The sequence below is a fragment of the Nyctibius grandis genome, chromosome 2, assembly GCF_013368605.1.
Source record: "Nyctibius grandis isolate bNycGra1 chromosome 2, bNycGra1.pri, whole genome shotgun sequence".
Classification (NCBI taxonomy): domain Eukaryota; kingdom Metazoa; phylum Chordata; class Aves; order Nyctibiiformes; family Nyctibiidae; genus Nyctibius; species Nyctibius grandis.
In genome coordinates, this window is record NC_090659.1 from 18,616,724 (window position 1) to 18,643,464 (window position 26,741).

Sequence of the window (26,741 nt, forward strand, 5' to 3'; positions counted from 1 at the left end):
TTGTGCTCCTTTGTTTGGAAATGCTGTCAATTTTAACCAAAAAAAAAAAGATGTATACCTCCCCAGATGGACTGCTTTCTCTTCTGTCTTATTTTAAATTCATACTTTTCCTGTAAAGAAAAATCTTCAGTTCCTTCTTCTTCCAATGATGTTCTATGTTTGTTTTAGATTTAGTTAGTTATTATCAAGAATTCCCTGAAAATTACATCCTCTGATTTGATACCAGTTAATCAAGACTTTGGATCAGAATGCGAAAGTAGGAACTTGCCATCCATCTACAGTGCTGGGCAAATGTCAAACCGTTCAGAGATTTAAAGGATATAAACTTTTAAACATTTATGTGTTGAAAAAAGCCAATATGAGAGCTGAAAAATGGCACTAAAAATGTGAGAAAACAGAGAAATCTACTGCTTTCTTATTGCAGAACAACCAGGTCTAGAAGAAGTGTGTATATAGCAGATACCTCAGGACAGACAGGAGTTTCTAAATCATTCATACACTCAGCACATGTGAGACAGACATGCATCTGGTTTTGGAGGCAAGTATGGGCTAGCAAGTGACTAATGCACTGAATCAAATTCACTCAGAAGAATTATTACAAATAATTTGAGCCAGAGGCTTGAAAGATATACAGTTGTGGTAGTCCTGGTATGACCAATTCCACCTATCTTGTTGCTTTCAATGGTCATTAGTCTACACGAAGAATTGGTTCAGCTCAGAGGATTCTCAAGTCTTTTTCCCTGTGGTGCAGGTCTTCCCAGCTCTTTTTGTGGTGACTGGAAATTATAAGGCCTCCCTATTTCCCAGTCTTCCTAATTATGCTGATGGAAAGGCTTCTTTCTCTACAGAGCAAGGCTATCATTTGCTTGAGTTTGGAAGAAAAGATTCCAGGAATGACACTCTGAATCACCATCATGATTTCAAAAAGCAGGCAAAATAACAACCTAAGATAATAAAGATGTCCTTGTTGAATAATTTCATTTCTTGATGCTGAGTTGGTTTCTGTCCTCTTGTACAGGGAAGGACTGGATACATCTTTATTTTTATTAATTTTACTCTCGAAGCAGAGTGTCATCCACAGACCATCCGCACAATGCTAGATGCTTTAAAAACTGTAGAATGTGTTCAACATGTACAGTACTCTTCCTGTGTACAAATAAGCTAAATTAAGGTCTCATTTTAAGTCTTTAACAATAAAAAATGGTGTGATAATTCAAGCTGGCTTCTTCAGGGACTTAATTTTAGTAATCTTTTCTTTGTTGCAGGCTAAAGACATTCTATGAGACATACTATTTATTACTTGTAGAAAAGAGAATCAGGTAGCAGAGGGCTAAAAAACCCTTTATAAATTTTAAGGAAAGAGTTTCTTGAGCTTGGAGGCATTTGAGTGAGGCTGGCTTTCCAGTCGAACTGGGACTTCTTCACTCAGAAGAATTATTATTGAGACAGAGGCTTGAAAGTTTTACAGTCATGGTAGTGCCTGTATGACCAAATCCATTTATCTTGTTGCTTTCTGTGGCCATTACATTAGCCTACACAAAGAATTGGTTCAGCTCAGAGGATTCTCGAGAGCTTTTAATGGCACACCACCAAAGGAAGGCTGTATTCAATTACTCAATGCAGAATCTAGATGGACAGCTCTCACACCTGGTCTCTACTAACTAGGCGTGCTTGAAACGTATCTTGTCAAAAACACAACATAAACTGCAATGTAGAAGTAAAGGTTTCAGATTTCTTTTGATCTTTGAGATTTGTGTGTGTGATTCTGTTTGAGGAGATTTAATAAAGTCACTAAAGATAAAGTCTGCACCACTATCTTCTGCAATACTTCTCTGCACTGTAGTTCTTTTAATTGTAACTGGATTTGAGTGAGGGGAGCTCACATTGGGTTAGGTGATAATTGAATAACAAACAATCATTTTTTTTACAGCTTATCTCATGCTTTAAGGGGGACATGACCTGGGAACTTGATCATGCAATTATAAACACCTGTTTCATGTTTACACACAATTTTCTTCTAGGAAAAGTGTAATCATGCTTTCTCTCCTTATTCCCTCTCTGAAGAGACAGAATGACCTCCTTCTTCTTTCTAGGCACGGGTAAGATGTACTCCCTGCAAATGCTTCCATAAGGGCTAGAAGATTAAAATATCATTTAGATATCAATGACATTATGTCACTGAGAAAGACAAGCTTCTGAGAAGGATTTACTTTTCATTAAAAAGAACTTCATGAGCTATTGCAGAAATGCCTTGATCCCAGACAGTGTATTTTATGTAATATCCTCCTTCATGGGAACTAGCTGATGACCTCTCTGAGCTCCAAGCTGACACAGAATCACACAATCACAGAATGGTTAGGGTTGGAAGGGACCTCTGGAGATCATCTAGTCCAACCCCCTGCCAAAGCAGGTTCCCCTAGAGCATGTTGCACAGGGTTGCGTCCAGGCAGGTTTTGAATACCTCCAGAGAAGGAGACTCCACAGCCTCCCTGGGCAGCCTGTTCCAGTGCTCTGTCACCCTCAAAGTAAAGAAGTTTTTCCTCATACTCAGATAGAACTTCCCATGTTTTAGTTTGTGTCCATTGCTCCTTGTCCTGTTACTGGGCACCACTGAGAATAGTTTGACCCCATCCTCTTGACATCTGTCCTTAAGGTATTTGTAAGTGTTGATAAGATTCCCCCTCAGTCTTTTCTTCTCCAGGCTAAACAGACTCAGCTCCCTCAGCCTCTCCTCATAAGAGAGATGCTCCAGTCTTCTGATCATCTTGGTAGCCCTCCGCTGGGCTCTCTTCACTAGTTCCTTGTCTTTCTTGAACTGGGTGGCCCAGACCTGCACACAGTACTCCAGGTGTGGCCTCACAGGGCAGTGTAGAGGAGGAGGATAACCTCCCTCGACCTGCTGCCCACACTCTTCCTAATGCACCCCAGGATACCATTGACCTTCTTGGCCACAAGGGCACATTGCTGGCTCATGGTGAACTTGTTGTCCTCCAGGACTCCCAGGTCTTTCTCCACAGAGCTGCCTTCCAGCAGTCAACCCCCAGCCTGTACTGGTGCATGGAGTTATTGCTCCCTAGGCGCAGGACCCTACACTTGCCTGTGTTGAACTTCATGAGGTTCCTCTCTGCGCAACTCCCTAACCTGTCCAGGTCTTGCTGAATGGCAGCACAGACCTCTAGTGTATCAGCCACACCTCCCAGTTTTGTATCATCAGCAAACTTGCTGAGTGTACACTCAGTCCCTTCATCCAGGTCACTGATGAATAAGTTAAACAGGACTGGACCCAGTACTGACCCCTGGGGAACACCGCCAGCTACAGGCCTCCAACTAGACTCTGTGCCACTGATCACAACCCTCTAAGCTCTGCCATTCAGCCAGTTCTCAATCCACTTCACTGTCCACTCATCTAACCCACACTTCCTGAGCTTCCCTATGAGGATGTTGTGGGAGACAGTGTCAAAAGCCTTGCTGAAGTCAAGGTAAACAACATCCACTGCTCTCCCCTCATCTACCCAGCTGGTCATGTCCTCATAAAAGGCCATCGGATTAGTCAAGCATGATTGTCCTGGTTTGGCCTAAACCAGGCCAATTTTCCTTTCAGTGATTTTTACTTTCAGCTAAGTCTCTTCTAAGTAACTGCACTTTCTGAAACTAACTGCATGTTTTGCAGACAGTGTCTGCTTCCAGGACTGATAACGCTCAAAGTTTATAGTTATCTCTGAGGCACCGGTAGGGATGTTGTGCAGAAAGGCTCTTGCTGTACTTATTCTCAGAGAAACCAAGGTCACTGCTAAATTCGTCACTGCTTACAAGTGAAGAGCCGAAGGGGGGGTCGCACCTGCAGGGAGGAGTGAACAGGGCAGGTGACCCAAAATTGACCAACGAAGGTATTGCATCCCATACACATCATTCTCAGTATAAAGCGGGGGGATCACGAGGGTCTCGCTCTCTTTCTGCTATGGCCGGTGTCCAAAGAGGACTCTCTCCATTTTCCTGCTGCCCCCGATCCCGATCCGTGCATTCCTGAATCCAGCTCTCAACCATCGCTGGGCCCAGCCTGGGCCTTCCCGAAGCCTGTCCTGCAGTGCCAGTGGTGACGTGGCCGACATTGGGGGAGCTCGATTTTGGTTTTCTATATATTTGTATATATTTGTATATATTTGTGTATATTTGGTTATTCCAATATTATTATTATACTTTTTTTCATTATTATAGTTTATTAAAACTGTTTTAACTTTCCAAGCCGTAAGTCTCTCTCACTTTCCCTTTCCCTTAGGGGTGGGGGGGAGGGTTAGCAGAGAGCATCTGCCACAGGTTTAAGAGCCAGCCCAGCTGGGGCAGGTGCGACCCCCCTTTGGCTCTTCACTTGTAAGCAGTGACAAATTTAGCAGTGACCTTTGTTTCTCTGAGAATAAGTACAGCAAGAGCCTTTCTGCACAACATCCCTACCGGTGCCTCAGTGATAACTATAAACTTTGAGCGTTACCAGTCCTAGAAGCAGACACTGTCTGCAAAACATGCAGTTAGTTTCAGAAAGTGCAGTTACTTAGAAGAGACTTAGCTGAAAGTAAAAATCACTGAAAGGGAAATTGGCCTAGTTTAGGCCAAACCAGGACAATGATTTCCCCTTGGGGTCCCCAGGACTAGGGGGGTTTGGTCAGTCTTGCTTTTCTCTGCAAATTTCCAAATGCTTCCCACAATCAGCATTAGCTCCTGAGATCTTTAGAGCATAGAATATTACTCTTTTTGTTGCTGTAATTGATTATTCTGTAGCCTCAAATATTTTTGATAGTGCTTTTCTTTTATAATCTGTTAGCATTTCAAGTCTTGGTCATTAAGAAAAATAGGCAGTGGATCTGCTACTGCCGTTACCTGGTACACTTACCTGAAGTCCTAAGACTGAGGGAGGAGTCACATTAAAATAGCCATCTTTTTGTTTTCACATACCCTGAAAATTCAGAAACCAACTCCAACGTGCATGTATTCACAAAATCACAGAATCAATCAGGTTGGAAGAGGCCTCTGGGATCATCAAGTCCAACCATTGCCCTAACACCACCATGACAACTAGACCATGGCACTAAGTGCCATGTCCAGTCTTTTCTTAAACACATCCAGGGATGGTGACTCCACCACCTCCCCGGGCAGCCCATTCCAATGTCTAATGACCGTTTCTGAGAAGAAATTCTTCCTAATGTCCAACCTGAACCTCCCCTGGTCAAATCAGCATAAATCAAAAGGCAGTATTTTGCCCTACGATCTCCACTTTCCAGTTGCTTTCAGGAAGAAGCTAACTTGTGTGTACCTGAGGACCAGATATGACCTGAACCTTGACTTCCCAACAGGCAGTGACAGGCTGAAAAAAATTAATTTGCCATCTGCAGAGTGAAGAGAGAAGCAGCCTGTCAGCTGCTATACAAGTCCAAGGCTTTCCACCTTAACCACTGCTCATGTTCAGGCGGGTTCTGAGGTCCTTTCTATTACCATCAGCCTGGCATTTCATAGCATTGGCCCACAAAGCAAATGAGATGACTGCAGTTCTTATCACCACTAAAATAAAACACAAAAACCCACCACAGAGCCATTGAAGTACTTGCTAAGCTCTAGCACCTGCAGGACTCATTTCAGGCAACCTCTTCATCTGCAAGTTGTTTATTTAGACAACAGTACAGAATATTTGTCTTCAAACCAGTCTGTAAAATGCCTTCACAGACTGCCAGTACCATGTGACAAAATAGTAAAATTAAATTTTATTTTTGTGGACCCAAATATCATTCTGCCTGCTTGACTTTTTTTCTCCATACCTATTAACTTGATTCCTAATTTATACAGTTCATCTCTCCTTGTTGAGCAAACCAGATCCTAACATGAACTGGGGAGGTCCAAATGTATTTGCTGTTTATTTTCCAATACCAGTTATAGCCTCTATGGGAAATGTAATACTGTCTTATTAAACCTTATCCTGTACTTTTAACAACCATCTTTTTTTTGGCTAGAACAGAAATAGGAAGATAAGACTCTTGGAGTATCTAAATCAATGTTTTACTGACCATGAAAGACACTATCTGCAAAGCAATCAGTAATTAGTTCACATATCTCACTCCAAGCAAGGGAAGCTAGCTGTACATGATAAATGTGAACTGTATAACTTTTTAAGCTTTGAACTGGATCTGCTGAGATACATCTGGTGCTCTTGGTCACAGTACTTCTGGCTTAAGATTCAGGACCCTTATGCTATACACTTAGCACCAACCAAAATAAGTAGATCACCACTGTAGAATTATGCAGGTGCATTCACTGATACAAAGTCTTTTGCTAACTTCCAATTTCATTATAATTATTCTCAAAATGCACCAGAAATTGTATGAGTAGCAATGCCACCTCATTTAGTTTGAGGTTGACAAGTATAAGAACAAAGGTTCTCACTTAGATCAAATCAGAAGGGAGGGAGAAGTTCATCTTTATCACAGCCACTTGTGAAACAATATTCTCCTCTCTTTTCCTGTTCCTGCTACAGTCTTTCCACCTCCTCCCCCGTGGGGGAGCTGGATGCAACATGGCTGATGTCGGTGTGAGAGAAATAATCTTTACCAATGCTGCTTCCCTGTCTCCTCTGGGTGTTCCCATGATTGTGTCACAGGGAGGAAAGTATCTCAAAGCTTCCTTAATTCTTAAGTCAGGTCCCTGAGTACTGGAGTAACTCTTGTCTTTTCTTTATAGTTTGAGAAAGAGAAGCTTACAAGGAAACTTTAAAATTCATAAAACACCCTGTGTGGAGAGTACTGTTTCAGTAACTTTCAATGCTTTCTGTGTAGGTGAATCATCATGTCATATATTGCCTATGGCAATTCTAAAAATTGACTTAGAAAGGTTTGGAGAAGGTGATGACAGCTCTTCTACATGTTCTGTAATCACCATGTGTCCCATCTTTCAGTTTGCTCCTAACATATTCCTGGATTCAGGTGTATGCCCCGATACGCTGCCACCACTTACCTTGCACCTCAGCCTCCAGGTCCTATTCTACCTACACAAGTGCTAATGAATGTGGCTTTGATAGGAATCACACTGTCATGGACAAGTACTGGGGGAAAAGATGAAATATATAGAGGAAACTCCACATCATTTCTAAATTTGATTTCCACATGCTTCCCTAAAGGAAAAGTTTCAATTTGAAATTCACAACAAAGACTGAATTTTTGGAAGAGTGAAGGCATTTCAGCTAAAATGTGTATGTTTTAGAACATCTGTGGATCAAGATAGCTCAGTGATGCATTCTTATGAGATCGTGCATGACTTCATGAAGCAATTTACTTCTTCAGAAATACTGGCTGCAATATTTTCTAGATATTGATTACTGATCAAATAATCTGCATAACAATTGGAATTAAGTGGTAAAACAAGGACAGAGCTAACGACTCACTTTTCTTCCAATTTCTAGAATGGCTGTTGTTAGTTATCTCATATTTTTAGAAATTATAAACATCCATAATAAACCTTAACCGGGCAAAAAACTTGGAAAGTCTTATGGTGTGTTAGTCTGAGATTTTATCACACCTAGGGTTCAGTAGTTTCTTTTTTTTGAAAGACCAGATAAAAGTCTCTACCTGAATGCAAGCCACAGTCTTGTGTCTGCAAATCAATGTTTCTCTGCTAGGGAGGTGAGGAAGAACTGGATATCCAAGTGCCAGAAACCAGAGCATAGCATATGACAAAGAGCAGGGAGCAACAACACAAGCCAATGAGGTAAAGAAGAAAGGAAGGATTATGATGACCATAAGCAGATGGTCTACACTTGCCTCTTTTATCAGATTCATAAATCTGGGTCCAAAACGCCACGGCTTGTGTCTGTGGCACTGCAGGGAGCTGACAGTCATTTGGGAGGCACGCTGGGAGGCCACTGCTACCATGTAGACAGCATCGTACATCAGAGCTGCTTCAGTCTGCATGAAAAAACAGAAAGGCTTTCTTTAATGTGCACCTTTGTGCCTGGTCCCTGCTTTTCTCTGCTGAGAACCATTTCCCTGGGCTGCTGTTATTGAAAAGGTCACTACTGGGGTCTCCATGGAAATCTGAGGTGTAACAAAATCCATTTTTTTGTAGTTTGTATTAATTTCAGAGTATTTTCAAGTGAGCATTGGGAAGAAAACTACATTGGGTAGCTACATGAAGAGAGAGTCTGGTAGGCTTAATGCAGGAAGAAGTGCATGGGTAGCTCTGTGGCATGGAGAGCAGTTTTAAGAAGCCTCATGTGATACAGCAGCCCAGGTTCCATCCTCCAGGCCTGTCTTAGGGCCAAGCGCTTTGCAGTACTCAGTCTTCTATGGTTTCCTCATGGGATTTGCCAAAGACTCTCGGCACCTCGAGGTGTATCATTTGAAAGCACCGTGCAGGTGCTCAAATCAGTCTCTTCCCAGCCTGCAGGCTGACATGTCATGATGGCATGGGGGCATGTGGGAGGGCTGCCCACGTGAAGCCCATCCTAGGTCCCCATTGTTGCCCTTCTCATGGCATTTGTGGGATTGCTTTCTTCCCCAAGGGGTTGGCAGGCCCTGCTCTCCAGGGAAATCAATCCCACCAAGCACCTGGTTGGTATCCCACCAGACAGGCATCTACTGTCTCTAAGTGTCTACTGCTCTCAAGGATCTTGGCTTTTGGCACAAATGTGTGAAATGGCCCCACTGAGATTCAGCCAGGACTGTTCCTCTGCCATACCTCCCATGCCATCTTAGAAAGAGGTGAACTGTCCTTTTGAGGTGCCTTTTTTGGTGTTTAAGTTGCACTTACACATCTAACTTCTAGTTGTCTAAGACAGGGTGGATGAATACAGCCCTTAGATATCTAAATATTACTAAAATTACTGGATGCTGGTTGTGCATCTGTGTTTCTTTTGAGAATGGGTTTATTGGTTTAAAAGCATGCCCAGTAAGCCTCAAACTGAGATTGCACACTCTGTCATCCTTTATCGCTGGGAAGTTTCAGAAAAATCTCACCTTCACCTGCACCGTGCTTCAGTGCTCTCACATGTAAGGTAGGAATAGACATATTTCACTTAATGCACAGGGATGCTGTAAAAATGAAGTGCTTACTTTTCTTGTGAAGCTACTGAAAATTTAAGTAGAGCCTTAAAAAAAAGTACCAGCTCTGCAGATGAGAAACTGGACTCATTTATATGAACTACAAAGCTAATCCATGTTTCATTCCTTTCCCATGCAATTCCTTTGGGAAATTAATAGATTTGATTATTTGTCTGTTTCATTTACCTAAATAAATTACAACAGCATCAGTCTTATCAGCATTGGAGGTTTTTGCTGGCAATCAAATGGGATCTGAATTTATCAACTAATCTTAATATACTGCAGATGAGGACTCGCTTTTGACACAATAGTCAGGATCTGCCCAAAACAATGCTCCAACAATCAGAGCAAATTGAAAACATTATAAATGATGAGGCAAGCAGGAGGAGACAGTAACAGCTGTTCTCAGTGTCAAGTGTCTTAAAACAGATAGTTGTTCCAAGAGGACCCAGAGACTAAAGGACTGATCCAAAATCCCTCAAAATCAGTGGAAAGATTCCCATCAATGTCAATGGACTTCAGATCGGTTTTTATATTAGACTGGGGAGATGTCCATTCAGGATTTAATTTTACTTGATCACTGGAGTCCCAGTCTGCCTGTGTCCCAGGCCTAGAGCCTCTGGAGATATGTGGTGAAAATGCTTCAGTTCACCTCACTTTGCACTCCTGTCTGGAACCACCGATGCTTTTACTTGGTAACATGGTGCACCCTGCAGTGTTTGTACGTTGGCAGCGTTGCCAGACTTGGCTGTTTGAATCTCGTGCTTGTGTAACTTGTTACTCATCCATCCTGCCATGCAGCAGCTGGGAGGTTATATCACATCCCTTAGCCTTTTATTTCTCTATAACTGTTGTTCTGTTTTAGGGCTTGGGGTTGCATGGAGGAACAAAAGGTCACCTCGTTTTCTGAAGCAAACCACTTTATATTGATGTCTGTACTTCTACATAAGAAGAAAGGGACAAAGAGTTAGTCCTAGGACTCGTTTTTCTGATTTTCGTATTCTATTAAAATTATTGCAAAGAAACCCAAAGATGTCATTAGAACAACTATGCCCCTGTGTGTAATTTGGGCATAAAATGGGATGTGAACTCAAAACTGTCTTGGTCATGCTCTGCTGACTTCCTACAAGCTGACGTCAGGGCAAACAATATAGCATGAACCAGAAGGGAGAAATCCTGAGTTAACAGTAGGACACATAATCCTTATCTCCTTATACTGTGCAGCTTGTCATAGCCTTATTGTCTAATGAAATATAGCAGTATTGCAGCTCTCCATCAAACTGAATAAGCAGAACTTGCTATGAATATTTAAATGATCACAGCCAACTAGGAAGATGCTTTCCCTGGTGCTCATGCTGTTTCAGAGCATCAAGGACACTAAGAGTTTATAGAGATACAAAGGAGAGGATAAGAGTCAGAGATACAAAGGGGAGCATAAGAGTCTAGTAAGAACTTTTTTTTCCTAGTTTTACAGTTGGGTGAATGCAGGTGAATAGCTATGTGTGAATAGCTACCCTTGCAGGTCTTGTGTATTCACATCAGAACTTTCCAGGGACAGCTTTGTCCCCTGCTTTGCGTATGAGTGAGCACAATGGCGCTGCCCAAACAAGCAACATATTTTTGAAATGCTAGAGACAGCACATATAATGCATTTCTCTTCAGGATGTTTCAAGTTTTTCCCTGCAATCATCTGCAATAAAGTCTATTTCATATCACTTCGAACTCCACTCACTACATAAGATATATTATCTAATATTGCAAAAAGATGGTAACCCTTCACCCTGCAAAACTGAATGGAGTCACACTGTCCATGTGATTGTTCCCATTCTTTCCTTTACTTCTTGGGGGAGTGGTAGGGAGGAAATCCTAATTTCCTGGCTTGATGATACCTTTCATTTATCTTTAAATTATACCTTAAAAGCCAGAGTTGCTGTAGATGATGGAAATGAAGAGAAAGGTCACTTTTCCAATTTAAAAATGCTATTACCTGTCCACACGTACAATATCTTTCCCTGCAGGTTATAAATCGTATACCTGCTCGGCAAGTTTTTATTTCCTGTTATGTTCTTCACTCCATGCAGAACATTATTAGAGAAATGAGGCAGCAGTATACACATGTGACAACAATAAGATGAATTATGTTAGCTGGATGGCACCATGATGGAGAATTGTCACTCATCATTAGAGCTGCCTGCGAGTGGTTTGTCACAGATGTGTACAACATTGGTTCATGGGGCAAATGCACTTCTGTGTAGAAGCGGGTAAAAGGAAGTCTCTTTTGGAGATGCTGCTTCAGCATTTGCATTGTGAAATAAAGAAGTAATGGGATCGTTTCACATCTGCTAGAACAGCATTGCGAAGGGTGCTGTAGATGCCCCTGCATCATTTTAGTTGTTCACTTACCGTCATCATGCCATCAAGGAGGCCAGTCTCTGGTTTCGGTGGTGCCTGCAGACGCTCCATTGACCATTTCTCAATGACTGACGAAACTTGCGGGTTCTCGATATTGAGCAGGCGAAACCCTGTCATATTTACTCCGCTGTATCTGTAGGGTTCCAGGTCTAATGCAAATAGATCCTAAATCACCATTAAGAAAACAAACAAAACGAGATGTAGGATTTTTAAAGCAAAATGTTTGGAAGGTACAATTAGGCCAAAATTGTATTTGATTTTCAATCCAAAGCCCAAGTGCTGTTTTTTTTTTCCCTGTGAACGCTCTGCTTGCCCTCAAAGCCTAGTCATGACCACTTCAGTTATAAATCTGAATAAACCAAAGCTGTGTGAAATTTATGACAAACCACATATCTGCTTTTTGGAGTAAAAGTCAGTTCACCACAACAACATTATTGGGCAACCAACCTGCACAGCAGTATGTAATTTTAATTTATATCAGTCCTCTAACAGTGTTACAACTCTGACAAACCTACATGAGGAATTAGCTGGCCAATGTCAAGCTTATTTCACAAGTTAGGGCAGGAAATTCCAAGAGATGTCAAGAGCGATACACTTTTACTACTTATGAATCCCATTTTTCTCCTGCCTTGCCTCCTTCAGGTGACTTGCTGCCAACATGTCTAATGGACGTGTCAGGCCAGTGCACTGTAAGTCCATGCGCTTCAGTGCTCAGCATTTACAGGGCAGGAAAATAACAGGTATTCTAAGTGATATAATTGTGTGGCACGCTCCACAGCTGTATTTATCAGGCAGTGGAAATATGATAACTGCTTCTCAAAGCCCGAGGGCTGTTTTTTCAAAACAACTTTTTGCTGATCCCAGCAGGCCAGTAAAATGACAAATGTATTGGTCATGGTTTAATACCACAGTAACCATCAAAATGTCAATATTTACAATACCACAATGCCGAGATACCACCAGCACTGCCTACCGCTTGTTCTAATATGTGCTCTATACTATCTCATGCATATTGGTGGTAGTGCTGACCATTTTATGTTAGATTGTTTATTGTACTGTTTGTTGTATAAAACTGTAAGTTCCACAGCAAATCATAAATTTTCATGTTTTTCTTGATGTTAAAATGGCTTCAAAGGGAACTATTTCAAGCTACTGGTTCAAGTTCCAAACAGCTATAGAGTCTTTTCTGACTAATGAATTGACTATTGGATTCAAAATGATTCTTCACTTCCACATAAAATTTTATACGGAAAGGAAATAAAGAATAAGTTGATGCACATGACATAATCTAGCCCTTGAGGACTGTTCTAGCAATATTGGTTCTTTGCTGTCTTTCCAGTCTACAATGCAAATGGACCTTAAGCATGGATTGAGTTATATTTATCTATAGCATATAAGTTAAAATACAGAAAACATGTGCTGAAATAAGTATTTCTAGATTTGCACCATAAAAGAAAATTTAGGGGGTTTCTTTTACTATAAAATTTCCCAAGTGATTTTATACATGTGTGATTTTGTGTTTTTATAAGTAAATTAAATGTTTTAGCTATGAACCACACCGCCCGCGTGCTTGACCTTGGCTCCATTGACAAGATGTTCATTCATTATTTTGTTTCACTCTGATCCACTTGTGCCAATGGCTCCTCCTTAAACACAATACTGCAATTAATTTTCATTGTATTAAAGTGTTAGCCAGCCCCACAGATATTGCAAAACAGCTTCCTCACAAAATTGTGAGTCTCGATATTACTAAGGAGTGTTAGTACTCATTCTCCAGGTGTTTCCTTGAATGAGGGCAACAAAGATCTAAAAAAGTGAAAATTTTTAATTGTCTTTTCTGCAACAGAGAAAATTCACCCCCAGATCTCTAGTGTTCCTTACCAGTGTTGTAAAAAAGTAGTGGTAGTATTCCGTCATCATTCCCATGGAGAGAATCTGTTGAAAGAGATGATTGAAAGGTGAATGTACTTTACTCTGGATGCTTCAGTGTACTGCACTGTCTTTGGAAAAGCATGGGTTAATCTGGAACAATACATTACAGGTCATGAAAACCTGATTACAATAAAACCTCCATTTTTCTTCAGGAGAAAAAAAATATCCTATTGTATTTAAATTATGTTTTCATCATCTCTGCTCAGGAAAGAGATTAAAGGTTGCAAAACTTCTAGGACAAGAAAAATTACTAGTGATAACAAGAAGCAGTTTTTTTAAAAGTGAAATTCTTTAGTCTGCTGTTTAGAAGTGTTAAAAAGGAATTTACTAGCAGACAACAGAATTTCTAGGGAAAAGTGCTTAGGTACAGGGTTTTTTTATTCTGCATTACCGTGTGAGAACAAGACTCTCAGTGAGTGCTCACTGAAGTAAACAAGAAAAGCAAAAAGAAGAAAGCTTCTATAAATGCCTTTTGTTCCACCTGGGAAATGCAGGTCCGCAGGAGGTTGTCAAAACAATCAATATGAAAGGATTTCTGGTCTGGATTAATTTTCCAGAGGCAGACCTTTTGAAGGTCTGCAAGGCAAGAATGGCATTTAAATGCATAGTGACTGGCCACTCCAGGTGGAAGAGGATGAAGTTTTTCTTCTCAGCCTCAACATTGCAGGAAACTTAGAGAGGGATGTGTTTTGCTCTCTCAGCCCCTCTTCAAAAATCACTGGGAATGCTTACGTAAAACATCCCTGATGGTGTATAACAGAATGCTCTACAGTTTCAGCCCAGCATCACCTATGCTTGTCACTGCGTCCATGCACGTTATTACCATTTTGCCCTCTCTGGGATCTTGTGAAGAGGAGGAGGAATTATGAGCTAGGAAACTACTGAAGAGTTCATTATCATGACAGTAACAGACAAAGGTTAAATGTTATTCAGTCTTGATCACAGTAACGTAAGCATCTGCTATTAATAGTATTTTAGGACACTTTTAGCAGTGCCTGAATAGCTGTTTGAAAGACAGGGGAAAATAGTGTGTTTTGGCTTGCCAAAATTCTCTTTCATGGCAAAAGCCTCTGAAAATCAGTTGTGAGATTGTGTATGGCAGTTCCTCACATAAAAAAAAGGAAAGAACCTGAACTTTCCAAGCTGCAGTAGATAATAAAAACAGCTCAGTGTTAATCACAAACAACCAATCCATTTCCAGCCACCAAAAATCAAGCCAGAAGGCAAGTATTTTATTGAAATGCTCCACTGAATTTACATGCCAAAACTGCCTTTTTTATTTCTTATTTTATTAATCCTCTTCTATTCCATTTCTTAGAATTCTCTTATGCCTGTAGAAATGAGCAATCTAGCAATCCTGGAGACTGAGGTTCATTCCCTATTTACGCACAGAAAATGATATATGGTAGCATCAATGGAAACTTCCGCATGCTCTATTTCCCAGCTGTCCTGGCTGGATTCAGTTCTGCTCCCTGGAGCTGTTGGATTTCTGTGTCTAATGTCGCTGCTATGGGAAGGAGGTGCCAGTCAGGATTTTTATGATGCAGGTCTCTTTTGAGCTGAAACTATTGAAACGGCCCAATTATTTCATATGGGGCACAGACCAGCTGCTAGGTTATACAAACGCAGTTTGAGCTCAGGTAAACCTCTGTATGCCTAAATTTATTTGGTCCTCTACAGGAAGTTCAGAGTTGGTCCATGGTGTTACCTTACTATGAACACCAGATCACACTAATGAATGTAAATACAGGGATACAAATACCCAGATTTAACTTATTGATTCATTACAGTTTTAATTCTAGCTTGAGATAGAAAAGCTGACATCAAGTCATTGCACTTCTGTTATCAGAAGATATAAACTGCAATCTGCCTGTGTAGAAATAGTAAGACAATGGAGAACCAGGACGATGCTAAGCCATATAATGCTTTAAAATACAACTTTACATTAACAACAGATACATTAAGTAGAATGATCACAAAGTGTGCAGCCTCGACGTTTGGGAAGCATTACCTAGCTGTGCTGCTGCAGCTACACTGCTACTGGGTATCCAGCTAGTTAATCCAAGGTAGCCCTGTTATTGCTTTCCTCACAGATCCAAGGGCAGTAGCCTGAGATGAGTGTTTGCCTCTTGAACACATTTTTGATTAAAACTTTTTATGAGAATATTGATTCCCAAGTAATGTGCTATAAACAGAGCTGGCAGGACACACACATACCTATGAATAATAATGATTTCAAAAGTCATGCTACAGGATTGTCTTTGAAAACAAAACAGAACCAGAACTCCTGAAAACCAAAGGTAGTTGCCTGTAAAAAGCAAGGTTCAGCCAGCAATGTTATCTGCCATAACCAAGACACAGGTTCACGATGGCAATTGCTGGAGGGGTGCCATGGATTTGCCAAGGACTCTACACCTGAGGGCTCTGTGAGTGATGCTTGCTGAAATTCTTCCAAAGAAATTATTGCAGCAGCCCAGGAAAGCTTAATCAACATGTTGCTTTTGTATTTTCTCTATTAATGATGACTCAATTAAGATATGAAGCTATCAACATCTGGAAGAGAGCTTGTACGTGTCACGCATACATTGCTAATGTCCTTGTCTGGTTAAGGAATAAGAGTTGATGCTGGATCTGCCCCAGGCTGGGCCCTGATCTGCCACTGAGCTCTGCCCTCTCCCTTAGCATTGGTCACAAGACCAGCCTTAACTGGTTGTCCTCCCCTCTAACAATCATTAAGGCAATTAGTTAACAGTTATACAGCACTTAGCCATTGCTGTGACATGTTAGATCTGTAGATCGACCTAAATAGGGTGCTTTATATTCATGGATTGTAAAGTCTTTGTAATAATAACTTATTTATGTTTTAGGGTAACATGGTTACTAAGCAAAATTCCCAGTGAAGAAAGATTTGATGACAGTACCAAATGCCCTCCCTGGAGGATGGTATTAGGAAAACAGGAGATGAAGATAAGTTAGAGCAAAAGCAAAAGGAATGCTGAGTATCACAATAGAGACATCAAAGCATTAATGACTCAGATGCTTCTATTAGTATAAAGGGAGAGTTGCATTTGGACTCATCTTCTGCTGTGTGTTTGCAACACAGCAGGTACAGGGAAAGCAGCTTCTAGGAAGTATCAGGAGGGAGACAATAATAAAAGCATGTTAGGAGTGAAGATCACTTTCAGGTTGGGACACCTCTGAAGTACCTGGCAAAGCAGCTGCACAGGCTCTTCCCACAGAGCAAGTGTCCTCCTCAATGGAGAAAATGAACAGAGCAGCCCAGAAGAGGAAAGGGGAGGCAAGAAGATTGGTTTATGTGTATATAGCTCATAAGAAACTAGAATGAGATTTCATTACACATTCTTATTTAAATAATTTTGCATGTAATTATTTATATAATTATGCATCTGATATAAATGTCCTATTTAAATAATAACAGCTTTTACTTACTGTGGAACTTAGACGAATGCTAGTGAAACCAGGCTAAAATATTCTGCATTCTTGCAGATCTCCTACCCTTCCTGGCCTGTATAAAATCTGTTCTTCAGCCAAACTCAGATATAGGTTGATTATGGATTATCCTAGCAAATATGATAAAGAGACTTCCATCTCTATCCATTTCAGATCAGATGTTTGGGCCTTGTCTTTCACAGACCTGTACTTTTAGCTGTGGGTCATGAACTGCAATGTGAACCTCAACAAGTATCAGTGGTCAAAATATATACGGCAAGTGGATACAGACTGGATAAAAATATTCTCTCTTGTCTGTAAATCTCTGGGTGCCCTGGTTCCTGGCTTGCATCACATCCCAGCTCCAACCTACATTCGTTCGTCTTGTAAAAAAATCACCACCTCATTTAGAGCTAGTGTTAGTGGTCTTTCAAGGCAGGCTGAAACCAGAATGATGGTGAAGCATATTAGCAGGAACTGCATCAAATACTTTGCTTGCTTTCACTTTGCATCTTCCTCACTCATGCTGTTATTTAATTTCATGACCATTAAATTAATATATTTCATTATCCAATTAATTAGTACCACCACTGTTTTCTAAAATCAACAAGATACAATAATGAATAAAAGCCTCTCTGCCTCCTTGCCTCTCAAGTGTTTGATAGAAAAGCTTTACATTGTGTTTACAGTGCTTCCCTGGACTCTGTGTAGACAGCTTTATTGGACATGACTTAAATCACTGGAAATCTGCATCCCACTCAGTCACAGCAGCGGTCCAGCTGGAGTGGTATAGAGTTCCTCCAACATGGACATGAGCCATATCAAGAAACAAGATATATTCTGTAAATACTTCACTAGTACTGGAGTCCAGCTGGAAACACGGGCCATAGCCATAGGGTAGGACGAATGTGTTGGCCCACAGCCCCAGCCAGCTGTAGTTGTCTCCTTCCAGGAGATCCCAGGGAGGTAGGGCAGCAGCATCACCTTTCAAACTCCAGTGTGGACATCATCTCAGAGTACAAAGACTGAAAGCACTCTTTCAGTTTGAAAGTCTGCTTCCATTTGCATCACCCAGTGAATCTTCCAAGGCAGGAAAGAACAACTACATATGCAAGTTTACCTAACTAGCTTAGCTTTCATCTAGATAGCAGAGCTAGTGAGAACAGAGAAGCAGAGGTCTCAGCTTAGCACAGCTATGACGTTACACAGCCAGGACCCCAAAAGACTGTACTCTGACTAATAGACTGTGCTGCTGTATCTTCCTAGCTCAGAATAAAGTTTCTGAGGCAATGGCCACATTTATTCTGTGGCAATCTACAGTTAGATTTGGGAATCAAAGTGCACTGCCAAATTTCAGGGTGAATTACCCCTGCCACACAATTTCTGTGCTCATGGTCTTCACTGATGTCTTAACCTATGGCTCTCACCATCTGATGCCATTCAGCAGGAACCAGGTGGCCAGAAGAGGACATCTCCCCAGCAAAACTCCTTTATAAAATGAGTAAGAGAGAGGAGAACCAGTGAGCTGAGTATGTATCTGCTCCTCAACCTGGGCTGTGGGGGATCTGGGAGGATCTGACACTGGTATTTCTCCAGCAGCAGTGAGAACAGAGATAATCCTGCCTTTTCTTAGCAGAGAGTGGGCTCCAGCCTACCTGTCAAGTTACTAGAAGCAGCATACTCAAGAAATGAAGTTTTATATTCTCACATTTATTATTGTACCTGGAATGTACACTATGATGACACTTAGTTTTCACACTTTTGTAGTAACTAAATTAATTATTTTGCTCTGTCATGTAGTGAAAGTGAACATAGAAGTCTTTATAAACTGTTTTATGAGTGTCCTAAACCTGACTAAATATATAGTACACTTAATAAAGTTTATTTTAAAGGTGTGTAGATAATTTAAGGCTAGTAGCAACACAATTTATGAGAGATGAGTTTGCCTAACAGTAAAATCTATATCAACTATTGGAGTGTTAGAAGAATAAATTGAAGGTTAACCATAACAACCAAACCTCTTGAACTAAGTTTCTCATACAAAAAAGGTAATATCAGATTAAATACAGTATGTGCAGCATGTATTGGAAGAATTGTGCATAAAACAGATGGCAATTTGCAATAGCTAGATTTAACTGACTTTTGGGACTGCTTACCTAGTCTAGACAGACCACCAAATCTCTGTCCACAAAATATTTCAAGTGAATGTTGTAACCACCAGGTTTTTCCTTAAGACAGTGTTTCCAGCTTCCTTGCGTAAGGGACTTAGTCCTGCTGGTTTTTGACAAGTTTGGAGGGTGCCTTGTTTTCTCGCAGTCTTTCAGGGATGTCTGTTTTTAGGCTTGGAAAAGAAAGAGATGCTAGGCACCCTTGGAGCAGAGCAGGACAGCACTGCTGAAGTCAAACAGGGAGGCTCCTACAGAGCTTAAGCAGATCCTGAGCGGGACTTTGGAGATCACAATTTTACCCTAAGAAGCCACAACTGCACTTAGCTCCTGCTTTGGCATCTAATTCTCTACTAGATCTCTCTCCTTGTCAGATATTTGTCCAGTCTTCATGAGTTTTAAAGCTCCAGCAGCCAAGATTTTCAAGTAGACTATGGAAGTGTCGGACCAGCTGCAACTTTTTCTATCAATCAGCTCTGCCGGTGCAGTACACCTCATTTGAAAACCCTGCTGGCATAAACTCCCAGTTCATGTAATTTCAGAATATACTGATCCCTGTGGAGCAGGCTACTTTGGTCAGCAGAGCTGCTAGTTTGTGTGGTTACCTGGTACAGGCAACAGAGCTGGAAAACTCCCTTAGCCGCCATGCACCAGTTGCATGAGGTTACTAACCCTCGTGAGGGAATATGGAGAGAAAATTCAAAGTGACTATTGGAAAAGGCAGCAATTAATAATCACAATTTCCTCTTGCTCTTTTCAGATCTGGGTGATGAGAGGGCCAGGCCTCATTAAGCTGGCTGGGGACTGTGAAAGCCTGTGCTATCTGCAGCACTTCAGAGAAAAGGGGAAATGTGTGAATTTACGGAATAGGTTATTCAGCTGTGTGCACACTTTGTATTTTATTTAAATTAGGTTATTGATTCGCCTGTTCTTGTTGTGCACAAGGAAGAAGCGTGGCTCAATGGTATTTTAGTTGAAGTCATAAATAAGCAAAAGAGGCTCATTTAAGAGAAGAAATGTGTCTTTTGTGCTGTTTTTTAAACAACAGGTTGAAGGAGGCAAGTGAAGAGGTCACCTCCCCCAGCCCCACAGCCCATTAATGCAACTCGGTCAGGTAGAATCATAGAATGGTTTGGGTTGGAAGGGACCTTAAAGATCATCTAGTTCCAACCCCCCTGCTGCAGGCAGGGACACCTTCCACTAGACCAGGTTGCTCAAAGCCTCATCCAACCTGGCCTTAAACACAATCAGGGAGGGGGGATCCACAACTTCTCTGGGCAACCTGTGCCAGTGTCTCACCACCCTCACAGTAAAGAATTTCTTCCTAATATCTCATCTAAATCTACCCTCTTTCAGTTTAAAACCATTACCCCTTGTCCTATCACTAAATGCCCTTGTAAATAGTCCCTCTCCAGCTTTCCTGTAGGCCCCTTTCAGGTACTGGAAGGCTGCTACAAGGTCTCCCCGGAGCCTTCTCTTCTCCAGGCTGAACAGCCCCAACTCTCTCAGCCTGTCTTCATAGGAGAGGTGCTCCAGCCCTCTCATCATCTTCGTGGTCCTCCTCTGGACTCGTTCCAACAGCTCCATGTCCTTCTTATGTTGGGGACCCCAGAGCTGGATGCAGTACTCCAGGTGGGTTCTCATGAGAGTGGAGTAGAGGGGCAGAATTACCTCCCTCGACCTGCTGGCCACGCTTCTTTTGATGCAGCCCAGGATGTGGTTGGCCTTCTGGGCTGCAAGTGCACACTGCCGGCTCACATTGAGCTTCTCGTCAGCCATCACCCCCAAGTCCTTCTCAGGGCTGCTCTCAATCCATTCTCTGCCCAGCCTGTATTTGTGCTTGGTATTGCCCCGACCCACATGCAGGACCTTACACTTGGCCTCGTTGAACTTCATGCAGTTCACACAGGCCCAGCTCTCAAGCCTGTCAAGGTCCCTCTGGATGCCATCCCTTCCCTCCAGCGTGTTGACCACACTGCACAGCTTGGTGTCGTCGGCAAACCTTGCTGAGTGCGCACATCAATCCCACTGTCCATGCCACCGACAAAGATGTTAAACAGGACCGGTCCCAATACCAACACCCGAGGAACGCCACTCGTCACTGATGTCCGCTTGGACATTGAGATGTTGGCCATAACTCTTTGAGTGTGACTATCCAGCCAATTCTTTATCCACCGAGTGGTCCATCCGTCAAGTCCATGTCTCTCCAATTTAGAGACAAGGATGTCGTGCAGGACAGTGTCAAATGCTTTGCACAAGCCTGGATAGATGACATCAGTTGCTCTTCCCCTATCCACCAGCAGTGTAACCCCGTCATAGAAGGCCACCAAATTTGTCAGGCATGATTTGCCCTTAGTGAAGCCATGTTGGCTGTCACCAGTCACCTCCTTGATTTCCATGTGCCTCAGTATAGTTTCCAGGAGGATCTGCTCCATGATCTTGCCAGGCACAGAGGTGAGACTGACTGGCCTGTAGTTCCCCAGGTCTTCCTTTTTTTCCTTCTTGAAGATGGGGGTTATGTTTCCCCTTTTCCAGTCAGTGGGAACTTCACCAGACTGCCACGACTTCTCAAAAATGATGGATAGAGGCTTCGCAACTTCATCCGCCAGTTCCCTCAGGACCCGTGGATGCACCTCATCAGGTCCCATGGAGTTGTACACCTTCAGGTTCCTTAGATGGTCTCGAACCTGATCTTCTCCTACAGTGGGCAGTTCTTCATCCTTCTAGTCCCTGCCTCTGCCTTCTGTGTCTTGGGTGGTGAGGCTAGAGCACTTGCCGGTGAAGACTGAGGCAAAAAAGTCATTGAGTACCTCAGCCTTCTCCATATCCCAGGTAACCAGGTCTCCCGTTTCCTTCCAGAGAGGGCCCACATTTTCCCTAGTCTTCCTTTTATCACTGACGTACCTATAGAAGCTTTTCTTGTTGCCCTTGATGTCTCTGGCCAGATTTAATTCTATCAGTCAGGGCTTTAGCTTTCCTAACCTGGACCCTGGCTGCTCAGACAATTTCCCTGTATTCCTCCCAGGCTACCTGCCCTTGCTTCCACCCTCTGTAGGCTTCCTTCTTGTGCCTGAGTTTATCCAGGAGCTCCTTGTTCATCCACGCAGGCCTCCTGGCGTTTTTGCCTGCCTTCCTCTTTGTCAGGATGCATTGCTCCACATCCCCAAAACCTCTCCATATGCTGACTCTTTCAGGACATAATTTCAGATGTGCTAATCCTTTTGATCCCAGAAAAAAGCTTTTAGGCATCCCTTGCCCTTCCTTCCTCAGAAAAAAAGCCATGCCAAAGCCGGTGCCCCCTGAGTACTGGTGCAAGTAGCCCCTGTGTGCAGAGCCGTTGCTGCCGTTGCCAACCCCAGCACCATGGGCACTGCTGGAAGAAGGGCAGCAGCCTTTCTGCTCTGTCTGTGCCTTGAGCTCGGAGGCAGGCTGGTGGCTGGCAGCAGAAATGCTACTGGTGGTATGCCTTGCTGCCCTGCAGCAGGGAAACGTGGCCGGAGTAGGTGAGAGATGGCCTCTGGCCTCTTTCCCAGAGGCTTGGAGGAGGTGAGGGATTCTACCCACCTTGGCTGGGGATTGTCCAAAGGAGATGGAGCAGATCCTGGTGCAGAGGGGGTACCCTTGGGCTTGGAAGGTGGGGAATGCAGACCCTTGTGTAAAGCTTTTGTTGGGGGGGCAGAACCTGTGCAGGCTCAGAGGGTGAGGAGGACACACGGACCAAGCATAAGCAATGGTGGGTATGTGCCTGTGTGACCCTACTGCAGTTTTAATCTGTAAAATACCCTCCACCACGCAACCCACTACAAACCTCCACTTCCTTTATTTATCTTCTTCTGCATGGCCTACTGAATATCTGCTACATTATTGTAAACACAGTAGGTAGACAAGAAATTATTGCTTTGGGGACAAGTTTAGGTGACTGTTGGCTCTGATTCCTACTTCTATGAGAAATCTTATGTAAATTAACAATGATAGGTATTTTTCCCATAATATTTATTGGATCATTCACAAAGTCAAAAATACTGCAGAGTTTTCTTAAGATAATTTCTATAGTATTCTCTTTAATGTATTGTTTTCATTCAATGTAAAATTATATAGGGGTTTCTGTGTGCAGTGATGAGAATGTGAACCACGGTACTTCATGTAGCTAACCTACAATCAGATGAGTCACACGTGAATTCAGACCTCTCCACACCTTCCTATTTCACAGCTACCTTTGACAATGAAGAACTTCAACACCTGAGTTACTGCTGCCAGCATCTAGATTCAGCCATAGAACTATCTCATATAAAAGTCATTTTCCCTTTCTTTCTAGCCTGTATTTATGTTGCTTCCTTTCCTGCAGCTCTGACCCACAGGTGTGCCTCTCTTAATTTTCCTGTTTTCTCCCACACTGCTATTCATCATCCTTCTCTGAGTTAAGGCATTGGAGAGCATTATCTGTATCTGCAGCCTGTCATTTGTCTCCCTGATCCTTTTCCCACACAAACAGTTCTGCCACTTTGCCCTGTCTTAGTGCATCTTTTAGCACTTCCTCTTCTTCTTTTGACACTAAGGTTATTTTCCTTTTTTTTTTTCCATACACAGTCTGGTATTTTTGAAGCTTTGTGCCTCCTGCATTGTGCCAGACATCTGCACTTTCTTCTTGTAGATCCTTGAAAATTTGCTTTGTCAGTTTAACTCTTACCCCACAAATCTCATTTTGGAGCAGCTTGTTATTGCTGTTGTGTTTTAATGCTTTTGGACAGCCCTACAGGGAGCAGAGTGAGGGGACAGCAGCTCTCCTGTCCACTCCCCTTCCCAATTACTGTTTGCTACAGTGCTCTCCCCATCACGTGAGAGAATGGCTGCATGATTCTGCACCTTCCCCTTGCTCTTCCCTCACATTCCCAACATCATGCCTGCATCTAGCCCTGCTGTAGCCTAAATATATAACTTGCACCAAGTAAACCCTGAAATTTAGTCCAGGCCAACTTCCCCAACAGCAATAAATCTAACTCTACCAGCTCATGAGAACTTGTGCGTTGTTCTCAGCTGTGTTGTATCTGATTTAGGACACCATCCTGCACATCTGTATTCACAGGACCAAGATTCTCCAGTCTGGAGAGGATGGTTTCAGGCTCCACAGACTAATGCAACCAGTAAGTTGTCTTACTTACTTTGATACAGAGTGCTACTCTGCATAACTTAAATATTTCAGCAAAACATTCTGGGATGGAAGTATAGGTTTTAACCTGTATGGGACAGCCCATATCTGTACATTTAGATCAGTGGAACCTCTCTGATGGTCTTCTGGGATCAGTGCTTTCTATTAGACTGACTGACAGGAAAACTAGAAACCCCTCATACCTACAATTGCAGAAAAAATGGAAATGCCGTTCACAATGTACTACTTGCTTAGTATTATTGTGTATAGGTCAATGAATTGCAGGAACCAGTGCTTTAGACTTTGATTGTCCAGAAATATATAATAAGTGACAAGAGTAAATTCTAATTTACGCCAGTCTTTGTGTGCCCCTGGTAATGTCCCAGCCCATTAACATCAGGCTTTGTGATGTTTGTCCTTGCCTTGTGTGACTGTCCAACTCTCATGCTTAGGTCAGGGCTATGTCAACCCTTGCACAATAGCCTCTCTTCCTGTTTTAAAGTATATGTTTTTCTTCTGATGCTTTCTCCGTTCCACCTTTTTGCTGTACCAGAGTTTAAAATGTAATGAGGTAGTGCCAGCAGACCAAATCTTGCTTTGTTACAGGTATGTGAATGCAGAGTCATTATGCCCTGTTGTTACTGTAGTCAGTTATGTGCAGCCTCTGTGGAGGCAATAGCTCAATGTGAGCCACTCCCTAAGCACTCTAAAAGGGGGTTTTCCTTTTTTTTATGGGGGGGAGGGGAAGACATAAAAACTGTATTGATTAAACCAGGACAAGCTAAAATAAATGCAGCAATCTTCCTAGTCAAGCAGAACCTAAAGTATCAAAAAGAAATGCATATTTCCTTCTGGGGGATATCTACAGGCTTCTCAGCTCTGTGAAGCCCTGAAGTCCTGCTGAGTGTTCAGATGCTGATGCACGTTCTGTAACAACTTCTGTCCCTGGCATTAATAAGTCTATGGCCTAAACTGGTAAACCACAGAGGCTGACAACTTTTAGGATATAAAATGAATGTCATGCTTTTTCGACCCCTTCCCCTTACCTGCTTGAGAATTCCTGCTGCCGTTTCATGTGAGCAATCAAATATCACGTAGAACTCCTTGCCCTTCTTCATCTCCTTGAGTAAAGGCCTGGCATCTTTATTCCCAGAGGGCAGCTGGCGGATTTTGATTTTAATGTTGTATCTAGAAGGGGCTTTGATGAGTTCTTGCAGGCGAATTAGACCTGAAAAATGATATGCAATTATAAAACTAACCATTCTGTGCAATGAGTATTTATTGTCACTTAAACAGGGTCTCTTATCAGTTCCAACATATTTCATATACCCAAAGGGTAGTTGTGAGCTTCATATTTGCCAGTCTCCTAACTAATATTGTTATAGCTTTTCCTTTTCATAGTTACACTTGGCTTCAACATATAAATATTGTGAAACTTTTTTTTAATTGGTTGACTATAGGGTATGTTTGTATTGATGTTACATTGCTACAGTTTATTGCAAAAAGGATATAAAACTTCTTCCCTGGCAGCTACTTATTATTTCAACATTAAACAGCAAGAACATAGAATTGAAGAAACCTCCTTACTAACTTTCCTACCTAATGTAAAGCATGAGCAGATGAGGGGAGATAGTGGGAGAAAAATGTTCAATGGCCAGCACTTCCACTGTGGCTCACTTAGAAGCCAGTGGTTAATCTGAATGACACTTACCAATAATTATTCTTAATAGGCATACATATGGCTCTTACTGTCCTCATTCCAGCAAATGTTGCCACACACCAGAGGAGGAGCCTTAAATTTTTCTTATCATCAGTTTAGAGACAAAAAGCTTGAAGGCATAGTGAAATTAAATGACTTGTGTAAGGTCACTCAGCAAGTCTGAGATTTTATAAAGAACTGAAATATTTTGAGATCCAGCTCTATGTCTGTAAACACAAGGACATAATTTCTAAGACTGTATCTTCAGCTGGTACAAATCTACATGGCTTATTTGAAGTCAGTGGAGCTCAACTAGTTGAAGATTTGTCCAAGTATTTAAACACAGTGCAATTTTACTAGCTAATTCAGCACTCCTATGTAATTTGTACTGCCTCCAAAAACTAAGTAAGATAGTTAAGAGTTCTTTGAGGTGTGTGATTACAGTCTCTTTCTCATTATCCATGAATGTAATTTACCCACAAAAAACTTGTGATCTCCTGCTGAGTGAAAGTAAAAGGCTGCCTTAAAAATATGCATGAAGAGAGAGAGAATACAGGCAAGAAGCACTTCTTAAACAAAAATCAAACAAATTATTAATATGAAAAAACTCATCGCTCTCCTGCTGGGAGTGTGTATATATCCGTCTTGTGCATCAATGTCTTTGGTTGAATGGTCCAATGCTATATATAAGGCAAGATGAAGCAGCCTTATTTCTTCTGAGGTTAGCAAGTGATTGCTATGTTGAGGACTGTTGGCTTTCACTCAAGTACTGGTGATGTGTTTTGAAAAAATAATCTTTCCCTCCACCTGCAATGCTGGGTCTGTTCTTTGCAGGTTTTCAAGTATCAACAATCAATATAGAA

General features: G+C 42.0%; 1 protein-coding gene across 1 annotated transcript in view; it reads right to left on the reverse strand.

Annotated features, from left to right (window-relative positions):
- GRIK1 (glutamate ionotropic receptor kainate type subunit 1) overlaps window positions 1–26,741 on the reverse strand; it is a 179,415-nt gene that overhangs the window by 48,304 nt on the left and 104,370 nt on the right. Inside the window, exons 4-7 of the mRNA XM_068418307.1 lie at window positions 25,226–25,407; window positions 13,368–13,421; window positions 11,478–11,651; window positions 7,797–7,940 (exon numbers count right to left, since the gene is read on the reverse strand). Of these exons, the coding sequence (XP_068274408.1) occupies window positions 7,797–7,940; window positions 11,478–11,651; window positions 13,368–13,421; window positions 25,226–25,407 (554 nt within the window). The remainder of the gene's footprint in view (window positions 1–7,796; window positions 7,941–11,477; window positions 11,652–13,367; window positions 13,422–25,225; window positions 25,408–26,741) is intronic.